The sequence below is a fragment of the Taudactylus pleione genome, unplaced genomic scaffold, assembly GCF_031769625.1.
Source record: "Taudactylus pleione unplaced genomic scaffold, aTauple2 ptg000232l, whole genome shotgun sequence".
Taxonomy (NCBI): domain Eukaryota; kingdom Metazoa; phylum Chordata; class Amphibia; order Anura; family Myobatrachidae; genus Taudactylus; species Taudactylus pleione.
The window spans coordinates 498,073-510,738 of NW_028284634.1; the positions used below are offsets into that span (position 1 = coordinate 498,073).

Genomic DNA, 12,666 nt, shown 5'->3' on the forward strand with positions numbered 1-12,666 from the left:
GATCATGCTCTCACTTGCCCATTATTCAGACTGTGATGCACTATATATGAGGGAATACTGCTCAAAATCAATTCTTCAAAGAACTAAAAGCAGAATTCTATTTACCACTTAAGACAGGGCCGCAACTAGGGTGTGGGGGGGTGGGCTGGAGATGCACGTGCACTGGGTGTGCCGTTGCACCCGCCGCCAGTGTCCTCCAGACTGGCACCGCAGGATGCTTCAAGCTGGACGCCCGCTGAGATTTTATTACCAGCTGGTGCCTGGCTCCTTCCCTGCAGCGCTGAGGTAGCCGGAGGCTGGAGTTCTCTCCTGAACTCCAGCTTCCAGCTCTCCCCACGGGCACTATAGGAGAGATGTCAGGAGATCTCTCCCATAGTTCCAAGGTGGGGTTTAAGGAAAGTATTGTTTTTTTTTTGTGTAACCGGCACTACAGGGGCATTACAATGGGGGCACTACCAGAGGGGCATTACTATGGGGGCATTACTATATGGGCACTACTACAGGGGCATTACTATGGGGGCATTGCCATATGGGCACTACTACAGGGGCATTACTATGGGGGCATTACTACATGGGCACTACTACATGGGCATTACCTCAGGGGGCATTACTGTAGGTGCACTGCTGAAGGGGGCATTACTATAGGGGCACTGCTGAAGGGGGCATTACTATGGGGGAATTATCAGGGGGGCCCCCAAAATTACTGTCTTGCCCAGGGTGACAAAAATCCTAGTTTCGGCCCTGCTTAAGAAAATGGAGGGCTGAAGAAGCCCAAGAGTTCATAAGCACACAGGTTGTGGATGAGGTATGGCATATATGGGGTATCCGCAGGTTTGTTTAACTGAGTTGCTGTTTTGGAAACATGCCTTGCTAACTGCCTGCCCTTTCTATTCTGATGTATTTTGTGGTCATCTCTAGCTTCTAAGGTCACAACTGGTGTTTTCCAACCGATGCCCTTAGCCCCTTTTGCAAATTTTGGGAATTTATGCCTGCCCCCACCTTGCTGTCATGCTGCCCAATCTGGGGGCCCACGTGTATGTGAGTGCACCTGGAAATGGTATCCATTCCACTGTTGATGTGTGTGCCTAACTAGTTTTCCCTTTTCGGTGTGTGTGGGTCCTCAGCCAGTACATAAGACTCAGCTATGCTGAGCAGCAAAAAGAACTAACATTAGATTGATATCCTTACAGTGTCCTCAAAATAACTGAAAGAGAAATACCATTGTATTAACCTATATTGGCTCTAATTACAAAGTACATGCTCTCTGTCTTTCTCTTAAATATGAGAGCCCCAGAATAGGCCTCTATACATTAGTTAACAAAGCTAGAACTTATTTTCCCCAATAAATAGTTCAATGAATTATTTCGTTTTTACATACAAATGTCATATAGTGTAAAAATACGATACCTTTTCCTTCATATACAAGAAGCCCTTTGGGTCCTTGGAATTCAATGGTATCTCCTACAGAGAGACTGTCCAGGTACTGAGACATTTTGCCACCTTCTGGAAAGTCTGGATATTGGTCTTTAAAATAAATCTTTAAAACAGGAAGAACATGCTGGATATGTTAATCCATATCTACTTGCGACATACTGCATTACTCAAATGTAAATTATACAGATATTTGAAGTAGCAGTTGATTTCCATGACCATACAAGGGCACAGCCAGTGATGTTATTGAGAATGCTCAACTGATATGTTTTTAATAGTTTAATATATATTTTATTGACTACTAAAAATCCACTTTCTACATTAAACAATTTTAAATATCCCCATCATTTAGAGGTACTAATGTAAAGTGAATACAGACTCCCATAATTTTTCTTGCCCCATTAAAAAACTGAATGGTAGGGTGAGTATCCCTTAGCCGAAATGCTTAGTGACATAAGTTTTGGTTTTCAGTTTTTTGTTCCCCCGGATAATGGCACAATTTGCATATACATAATAAGATATATTGGGGATAGGACCGAAGTCTAAACTCGAACTTTATTTGTTTCACATACACTTTATTCATATAGCCTGAAGGTAATTTTATACAATATTATTAAGAATTTTATGCATGAAACTAAGGGGTAAATTTACTAAGTTTCATGTTGGACCCAATTTGTGGCTCTTCCCCGCAATCCTGGAGTGGTAGGTACGGGGGTAATAATGTGTTAAATAGTATTAAACTATTGTATTTTACAGTGGAAGTACAGCTGCCAGCATACCTGCCCTTTGGCACTTGTGGAACTACAAGTGCAAGCAGGTGGCATCAGTGATCATTTAACATCGTTATTTGGACTCATTGCTTTCCTGAGCAAATTAAACTTTTCCCTTCAAAAATGCAGAAATTTGTAGCTCCTCTATTGAAAATTAAGTAAAATGTTATATACTCTAAATGCCCCCCTTACTTGTACATAAAAAAAAATAGTGGTGCAATCCCTGCGTTCCTCTGCTAGGATATATGTATGAAAGAGTAGCTTATATGATTTAACCCATAAATTAATGGGTTAAATTACGTGTTACTGAGAATAAACATGAGATTAAAGACCTGATTCTGAGTCGCAGTCAGAAGCACATACAGCAGCATTTATTGGCGGTCGTCCATGTGCGTCATTATGCAAATGCCTCTATGAACTCCTTCCCTTGTGTACATCCATGCAACCAAATCTAAAAGAACTGAGACGTCTAGATTTAGCATCCGTACATGCTGTGATACTGCTTAGTATGTCATTATATTGTATGTCACTATCGTTCGCATCATAAAACTTGCACCAGTCCTATGGCAGGTGCAATTTCTTTATTTATTAGAGGGGCAAGCGCTCTCTAGATTGTGGTTTCGTTAACTCAGCTGCTGGATCTATATAGGGTACCCTGTCCCTATTTCTTGGAGATTGATAAAGAGGTTAGAAGATCCGCGCTAGTTGTGTGTGCAGTGTGTGTATTGATTATGATTGTGGATATAAATGTAGACCCCACAAAGTGTTAATTTACTTTATTAAACTGATAGGACGGATGGTGTTAATTTTTGGAGTCACAGTGCTCCTTATGCAGTTAATTGCACTTTAATGGATTACTAGATTATTGTTCTTGGATTGCTCCAAGGTTGAATAATACCCTGACCGGGATTTTGTCTTTAAATCAGACGTACCCTAACCGGGTGAATTAATAAGGTTTATGGATTCCCTGACCGGGTAAAAGTATATACGGGTCAGCTGTGGTCCAGTTAACTACTGTTACTGCTTAAAATTAGATATAGGATGAAGAAAAATTATTCCAAATAGGAAGTGTGGGGATATGGTGTTGCTGGGGGCTTGTATTTGCGTAGTCGCTGTTCATTCATTCAAAATTACAGCTTTGATTTTGTTATCTACGTTCAGACCTCGGGGTTTGAATGTCTTTAGGGTGAAAATCCATTTGAGTTCATTGCGATTAAGTGTCTTCTCAAAGTCTCCTCCCCTCCAGTTCCTTTCAATCAAGTCGATCCCTATGAATTTCATACCCTGTGGGTTCTGGTTATGTTTCTCCTTAAAGTGAAATGAGAGGTTGTGTGTATCTAGCCCTTTTCTAATGTTGCGTCTGTGTTCTGATATTCTCACTTTAAGTGTACGGATAGTTCGGCCTACATATTGCAGACCACATGGGCATTGGATGAGATATATTACCCCTGTATTATTACAACTTATGTGGTGTTTGATCTTATACGTTAGACTGGTGGATGCGGATTGGAATTGCTCTACCTTCTTGGTGGTAACTGCACTGCTCTTGCAATTCGAGCAGGTGCCACAGTAATAGAATCCTTCCTTCAGGGTGCTTTGGTGTAATGTAGTCTGGATGGATCTGTTTCCTGTTCGTGTATGGTTTTTTACTAGTTTTTGTTTAAGGTCTTGAGCTTTTCTATATATCATTCTAGGGTGATCTGGTAGGATATCTGCTAGGGTTTCATCCTCCATTAATACGTGCCAATGTTTGTTCAGTATCTTCCTTAGTTTATTTGTGTCTTTATTGTACTTGGTGATGAAAGCTGTTTTAAACTGCGTATTGTCTCCTTTGTCTCTCTCCTTGTATTGGAGTAGTTGGCTTCTATCCTTTTCCCTCACTGTCTGGTGTGCTTCATCCACCAGTTTACTGTTATACTGTTTGTCTAAGAATTCCTCTCTCATCCTCTGACTTTGGGTATCATAATTCTCTAATGTGGTGCAATTCCTTTTTATCCTAGTGAATTGGCCCATGGGTATGCTTTGGAGCCAGTTCGGGTGGTGCCCACTGCTAGAAAGGATGTAGCTGTTTACATCTATAGGTTTGAGATAGGTTTTGGTGTATAACTGGTTGTTTTCGATGTATATGGAGATGTCCAAGAAATTGACCTGTACCTTACTGTAGTTTGTCGTGAATTTAAGATTAAAATTGTTATTATTGATGTGCTCTAGAAACTTTTTTAAGTCCTGTTCTTCCCCTTTCCATATGAAAATGACGTCGTCAATGAACCTCCTCCAGAGGACTAGGTTTGTGCCAAAATCATGCCCAGACCAGATGTTGCGGTCCTCCCATTGTCTCATAAATAGATTGGCATAGCTTGGCACAAACCTAGTCCCCATTGCAGTACCTGTCACTTGGCGGAAGTATTCTCCTCCAAACCAAAAATAGTTGTGTTTCAATATGAATCTTATGGATTGTATGATAAATTGGGCTTGTTGTTGTTGCATTGTGTCATCTTGCACCAAATAGTTATGTATTGCTTCCATACCTTGTTCATGGTCTATGACTGTGTACAAGGACGTCACGTCACTAGTACACAGCCATAGATCATTCTCCCACTGTACCTGTTCAAGTGTTCTTAATATATCAGTGGTGTCCCTTATATATGATTTATGTTTCTTCACGTGAGGTTGCAAGAAGGTGTCTACATATCTTGACAAATTGGGGGTTATTGAGTCTATCCCCGAAATTATGGGGCAACCTGGAGGGTGTGTAGTGTCTTTGTGCACTTTTGGCAAGTAATAGAACACCGGTATCACCGGGTGTTGAATATCTAGATACTCGTGTTCTTTTTTATTTAGGATCCCTTGTTGTAAGCCTTCTTCTAGTAAACGTCTTAGGGTTTTTTGGTATGTTGCTGTGGGGTCTTTTGGCAACCTTTCATACGTAGTGTTGTCCCCTAACATTCTGTTGGATTCTGCATTATAGTCTGTGGTATTGAGTATGACTATGTTCCCCCCTTTGTCCGCTGGCTTAATTATGATATTCTTATTCTGACTTAATTCCTCCAGTGCTACCCTCTCGACTATGCAAATACAAGCCTGCAGAATATACAATTAACACCAATTACCACAGACTATGACCCAGAAAATCAAAATCAAAATAGATAATAAAAATATGTAATTTGAATAAAGTAACAAATAAATAGTTTTTTTCACCACATACAAGTTAAGGGTAGTTAAATCCAAAATGGGTTAAGCACTAAGAAGATTGTCTTATTAAATAGACTACTGATCAGATCACAGAAATTAAGAGACTGGCAAAACAGAGTCTTTTTTTCCCTTAACCAGTATGGCTTTATTAAACAGACTACTGATCAGATCACAGGAAATAAGAGACTGGCAAAGTAGAGTCTTTTTCCCTCAACCAACATGGCCACCATTGTAACACAGTCAGGGATTCCGGATGTGAGAACTATGGTACAATACCACAACAAAGATGGCGCCAGGACATTCAATCCCTATAAATAGACACCACTAACAAGAAGAAGTTTATTCAACTCCCTGAGGAAGGCCAAGCGGCCGATACGCATCGGAGCCTATACACCACATAACCAGGAAACCCCTATCACCCTCGCAAGTCTCCTCGCCCCAGCGAGTCGAGCGACCGGCTCCAGGAGCGTGAAAACCAAGGTCCGCGCAATCTCGCGAGAGCGCGGCACCTCGGAAGGAACGCGACGGACCGGTGAGCAGGATAACATCCAGTCTCCTCGCTCCGGCGAGTGGAGCGACCGGATCCCGAAGCGTGAGGACGAGGGACCGCGCAATCTAGCGAGAGCGCGGGACTTTGGAGGAACGCAACGGACCGGTGAGTACAACCATCCAGAGCATAGCAGACAGAGGGACGCCGGCGAGGACGCCGAGGACAGAAGACCATCCTTTCGCTTACCAGGAGGTGAGCGCTACACTGGGTAAGTTGTGCACCTGGCAGGACACGGGATGCTGCTCCATCAGACACAGCCCCCAGCAACACCATATCCCCACACTTCCTATTTGGAATAATTTTTCTTCATCCTATATCTAATTTTAAGCAGTAACAGTAGTTAACTGGACCACAGCTGACCCGTATATACTTTTACCTGGTCAGGGAATCCATAAACCTTATTAATTCACCCGGTTAGGGTACGTCTGATTTAAAGACAAAATCCCGGTCAGGGTATTATTCAACCTTGGAACAATCCAAGAACAATAATCTAGTAATCCATTAAAGTGCAATTAACTGCATAAGGAGCACTGTGACTCCAAAAATTAACACCATCCGTCCTATCAGTTTAATAAAGTAAATTAACACTTTGTGGGGTCTACATTTATATCCACAATCATAATCAATACACACACTGCACACACAACTAGCGCGGATCTTCTAACCTCTTTATCAGGTGCAATTTCTTTGTCTGACTAGTGTCTCCTATGCCTGGGCCTGTGTATCGACACGCGAAAGACACTCCCATAACACACCCGTAGAATGGACTATTTTGCATTAATTTCTAGCCACTGCTCTGGAACACCCATGACTTTACCACAACATTTCTGAGACCATCTGTCTCAATCACAGCAGTGCCTATGCGCGTACAATCTATGTAACACATGCACCATAGGACTTTTAAGAAATGTTCGCACAAGTTTAGTTGCAAAAACATTGCGTGCCGATTGCGCCGGGGCCCGCTGTGGTGCAGGGGCCCATGGCCGCCTGCATCCAGCAGTGCCGCTGCCCGCCTACCTGGTCGGAACCCATTAACTAAATGACGTCACGTGCGCTGTGTCATAAAAAGGGGCCGGGCTGCTGGAGTAAGAGGATCGAGAGGAGCCGCAGAGGAGAAATAAGGTAAGTTGCGGTGGCATGGAGGGGGTAAAAGAGGCTGACATACACATGCTGGGGAGGGAAACAGGCTGACACACACGCTGGGGGGGGGAGAGGCTGACACACGCTGGGGCTGGGGGTAAGAGGCTGACACGCTGGGGGGGGAAGAGGCTGACAAGCTGGGGCTGGGGGTAAGAGGCTGACAAGTTGGGGCTGGGGGGTAAAGGCTGACACACGCTGTGGGGGGGGGAGAGGCTGACAAGCTGGGGCTGGGGTGGGAAAGAGGCTGACACACGCTGTGGGGGGGTGGAAGAGGCTGACAAGCTGGGGCTGGGGGGGAAAGAGGCTGACACACGCTGTGGGGGAGGGAAAGAGGCTGACACGCTGTGGGGGGGAAAGAGGCTGACACACGCTGTGGGGGGGAAAAGAGGCTGACACGCTGTGGGGGGAATGAGGCTGACACACACTGTGGGGGGGAAAGAGGCTGACACACACTGTGGGGGGGAAAGAGGCTGACACACTGGGGTTAGGACACACACTGGCAGGAGAACGAGGCTGACACACTGGGGCTGGACAGACTGGATTTATTGACCGGGGGAGCAGTGAGGGGTGGTGAAAAAACAAGGCTGGGCAGCAGGACAGACACTGTATTTAGTTACTGGGGGCGGTGAATAAATGTTGGGGTGCCAGGAATTGGCGGGGTGGGGGGGGGGCCAAAGCATATTCTTGCACCTGGGCCACCACTCTCTAGTTCCGCCACTGGCTGTGTGAACTGAGACCCGAAGCTATTTTTACTGCATATGGGATCACAGTCGTAGACTGAGACATGCCCTGAAGTGGTCGCAACACGTCTGCATTTGAGTCACCACCCCTTTATTGCTGCCCACAAATGTTCTCTGACTGTCAATCACTTTGTGATTAAATCCTCATTGTGAGTGACAACAGTAATGAAATCTGACGCATGCACAGATCACGATAATTGCTCAACTGCCTAATCATCGACATCGTATCCATCTCTGAATCAGGACCTGTGTATGGCTCTGGATGGGGCCCTAAGTATTACTCTTCTCCTTTGTGTCCCAAAATCTGCTGAGTTTTGCTCTGCAACATTTTTTTTTAAAGCAGAGTTGATTTGTATTTAATAAACAATTATTACAAAAAAGAAGCACTGTGGCTATATGTATATTAGTACATAGAACCATTGGGGCTGATTCTGAGTCTCACACAAGTCTCAATGCACGTGGATCTCAGATTTCAGCATACTGAACAGGTGGCAAATAAATAAATTGGCTTCTGTGCATGCACCAGATCAGGTATCTGCACATGGACTGAGATTACTCGTGCGTAAGGACTAATCCGTAAGCTGACGGACCACACTACTGCAGACAGAGATGGAACCTCTCTTTTAGCTGGATCTTTTGCTTCCAGTATGGGGCTGGTTTGACTCCAGACACCAATGATGACGGCAGCAGCAGCAATGCAAGAAGCCTGTCCCGGCTTCCACATGCAGGCACATGTATGTTTACTATACAAAGTCGAATTCTCATGTTACCATAATGTAGTAAGTAGGCATCCGCAGCCAGTGGCGTTGAGAGGGGGGGGGTGTGGGTACTAATTACCCGGGCCCGGGCTTGCTGGAGGGCCCGGCGTGGGCCTGGGTCGGCACCACTCCCCCCCTCTTACATCACAGCAGCCCAGCACATGCTGCTAAGAAGCAGCCACAGCAGGCTACTATGCCTGTGGGGGGAGCGATCAAGCCAATCGTGCCCCCCACTGGTATTCGATGGGCTGAGGGGGCTCACTGCGCCCCCTTCACGAGTTTTAACATAAGGGGGTGTGGCCACACCTCCCATGGTTAGGCCACGCCCCTCTTTACTTGGGCTCTTGGCAGGCCTGTCCTCAGCCAGGCAGAAAAGTGTCCGCAGATGCTTTCAACTCACAATCAGCCCCATTGTCTGTATCATGTCCTGAAGTTCTCTACAACTTGTGAAATGTAGTAGACTACTAGTTGTTTGCACAGGTATGTGTACAGTACTTGTGTTCTAAAGACAAATATAGCTTTCATGTATCTACTGAAAACTGGTCCCTTCACTTTCATTTATATTGTAATTAAATCATAAAAGTAAGAGGTGGTTGTGTCCAAAGTGGAAGCAGACAGTATTATAGTGTCTAAAGATGCTCACAGTCAGTGTCTCAGCACTTGCACAGTCAGACACACACTTGTACACCAGGGGAAGGGCTGATACTAGTATTAGCATAAAGTCACAGATGCAACTAAGGCAAAAAACACTAAACCAGTGGCCGCAGCATGCGACTCTGAATCGGCGCCTTTCATCGCATAAAGAATATTCACAAACAGACCTAAACATGAGGTTTATTATGAGACTTAATTGTCATCTTTATCTATAAAAGTTAGTACATTATTATTAATTATTACATTAAGTATTTATTTATTAACAGTTTCTTATATAGCGCAACATATTCCGTTGCGCTTTACAATTGGAAACATTAATAGAACATACGCACTGTCTATATGCACTGTTTGCACACATATAGGCTCATTCTGAGTTGGGAGCAAAGCAAAAAAAAGCAAATAATGTTGCACCTGGACAAGCATTTTTGTTTTTGCATGGTGGATAAATACGGCCTGCTATTGAATGTAGCCCTCAAATGCTGGACAGTTTTACAGTATTTCTACACTGCAATTTAGATTTAAGCTCAGACACACCCCTCTTATATCTAAAGCTGGGTACACACTAGATGATGTGTGTACCCAGCGACGGCAGATACGACTGGATGATATATCGGGCGGTCCGTACAAATTGCATGATCTGGTGTATAACCGCCCGATGTGTCATTCCCCCGCCGCATCCAGAAGCATGGTGTCTCTCACTGCAGGCCAACCTAAAGATGCAATGAATGACACAAAGGAGCGTGCAATAGTGCGTACTCACTGGACAATGTGGACGATTTGTTGTTCTGTTTTGTCAGAAATTGGCAAATCTTCCAATATATAGTCTAATGTATACCCAGGTTAGGGAACATAGGGCCTGATTCAGCAAGAATCGCAACTGCGATTACGCACGTAATCGGGCGATTGTTGCATAGTGCGCAGGCATACGCACCGCAGTGCTTGTGCGCGAACACTCCACTGTGATCGGGTCTGCAGAGGCTACACAGACCCATCGCAGAGTGATTGACAGGAAATACCTTTGGGTTGGTGATGGCAAAACGCAGGCGTGCCAGTTGCAGGGGCGTGCATAAATTAGCCACTGTGATGCCATATGAAGCTTGTGTACTCACTGCGTGTGATGAGGTTAGCAATTCATGAGTAAGGTCAGAGCTTGTGCAAGTGTGCATGAGGCTGCAATTGTACTCAGTGTTACCGATGGTTTCACAGTCTTGCTACAGGTACTATTACAGATGTGTGTAGGGTAAGGTGCGAGTCCTTATGTTGTGCAGCATAGCGATCGCAGAGGATTAGCATATCTTCGCAGTGAGACTGCGTGCGTAATCGCAATCGTAGGTGCTATCCGTACTGAAGCAGGGCCATATCCAATTGCAAGTGAAGTTTTGAAAAACCTGGAGGCTTTTTTTTCTCAGCCCCCAAGCAGGTGCAAAGTCAGGGAAAATCACTGTTTCAAGTTAAAAAATGTTCATCAGAACCCCTTGGATCCCCCCCATAACTAATTAGGCAATTGAAAGTTTTCAAGAAGCTTAATGAGTCCAATTATAACATGTCATTGTTTGTATTCAAAATAAAAAAATGTCCTCAAATTACCACAAATTTTTTCGTTGGTTTACACACCTCAAATTTAGTTAAACTATTTATTTAAATTAAATATAATTGTTTTTTATTATGTTTTTTTGAACAGGCCTAAAATTTTTTGGGATTTTTCATTTTACTCATTTGCAATTAAGTGAAAAAAGTTAGATTTTTTTATCATATTGTTACTTTTAAAAAAAGCAAAAATCAGCCATTTGCAGCATATTTAATTATCAAAATATTTTTCTTTGGGACAGTAATAAACTGATTACTGTTACCCATTTTTTTTGGGTGGGGTGGAGGGGTGATACAAAGCATTTTTTAAATTACACATGGGTTTTTGTGGAAAAAAATTACCATGGCCATCTTGTTTTATATGGATACCATGGGTATCAGGAGCATACATCATACTTACAGACTTTCTGGCTGTCCCCTCCGAGAGGGGACAGGCAGATCGGTGCAGCAGGGGGTGTGGTGGCAGAGTAAGTGGATGGTGTGGGGGCATGGTGGCACAATTGCGTAATCGATTCTGATCAGTCAATTGCACATTCACTTCTGAAGCTACTGTAATTATTTTGATTATTTTTTGCATTGTTTTAGAAAGTTTTTTTCTTAATTTGTATCTGATGAGAGTTCTACTTGTTGTATTCAAGAGTTTTACAGTATGTTTACTTATTTAAATCTGTTAGTGACTGTGTATTTTTGTTATCAAAACAAATGTTTGATAGCAAAAACATGGATATAAGTGTATCTGATGTATGTATGTATGTATGTATTTATGTATGTATGTATGTATGTATGTATGTATGATATCCATCTCGCCCAGACGCTACTGGTGCAGATCTGCATTCATATTGCCATTATATAACTTTGCAAGAGCACTTAAGTAAGGTTTTCTGATATCCATTTGGATGTAAATGCCTTTAAACTCAGCATTAGCCCCAAATTATTTACAGGACTTCTTATATTAAAGTGACCTGTAATTACATGTGACATTACCTTTACTATCAGATCAACATAGCCCTTATCATCACAAGAAATGGGTGTGTACGGTCTAACCACAAGATTGTCATTGACTCTAGCTGAAAGGTAGACATAGTTACCTAAAAAGAGAAAGGTACATTTAGCAGAAGTTATAAAGATATTACCAATTTAAAATTTGTAGCTTGGTCTCTTGATTTTTAGCCCCAAAATACATTTAAAACAATAAATAAGTATTGTACCCCAAACATTAAGAACGGCAGCTGCTAAATGTTATCTTCAATAATGATTGCATGTCTGTGAGTTTGTAACATTTATAACAGCCTGTCACTGTAAGACCAACTTGTTTGGTCACAATATGGAGATTATCTAAGCTTAGAATATCAAATAGCAAATGATTTTCATCTGTAACTCTTTTAAAATGTAATTGTGTAATTGAGATAATAGTTGAGAAGCTATTCAGTAAGAAACAGGCATGTTTTATTTTAGATGTGTTGTATGCTTTATTTCTTTCTTTAAATTTTTGGGGAAATTGACTAGTTGTGTACCAGCCCTTTAAAAAAATGGGTTTGTAAATCCCTTATAAAGCTTCATGCCAAAGTACATTACATTACAGCTACATCTCATCTATTCTATTCTATAAGGTGTGGAGTTAAATTTCCTGGATTCAAGGAAATCTGGGGCTTGGTGATTGGTTCCCCCACCCCTGAGGAGGCAGCCACCAGATGCATTTGGTATATCCGAACAGTGGGTATGGAAGGACGATATCAAATGTGAAGTGTGAACCTCAGTGGAAGATTCCCATTAACATTTTTCCAGCTCACAACTTTTCCATTTTACAAGATAGTAAATAGTCCATGGGAAAGTCCTGAATCTAG

The 12,666-nt window shown here is 42.8% G+C and overlaps 1 protein-coding gene across 1 annotated transcript in view; it reads right to left on the minus strand.

Annotated features, from left to right (window-relative positions):
- LOC148516895 (NADH-cytochrome b5 reductase 1-like) overlaps positions 1 to 12,666 on the minus strand; it is a 108,406-nt gene that overhangs the window by 90,260 nt on the left and 5,480 nt on the right. The window contains exons 3-4 of the mRNA XM_088479427.1: positions 11,807 to 11,910; positions 1,408 to 1,537 (exon numbers count right to left, since the gene is read on the minus strand). Of these exons, the coding sequence (XP_088335553.1) occupies positions 1,408 to 1,537; positions 11,807 to 11,910 (234 nt within the window). The remainder of the gene's footprint in view (positions 1 to 1,407; positions 1,538 to 11,806; positions 11,911 to 12,666) is intronic.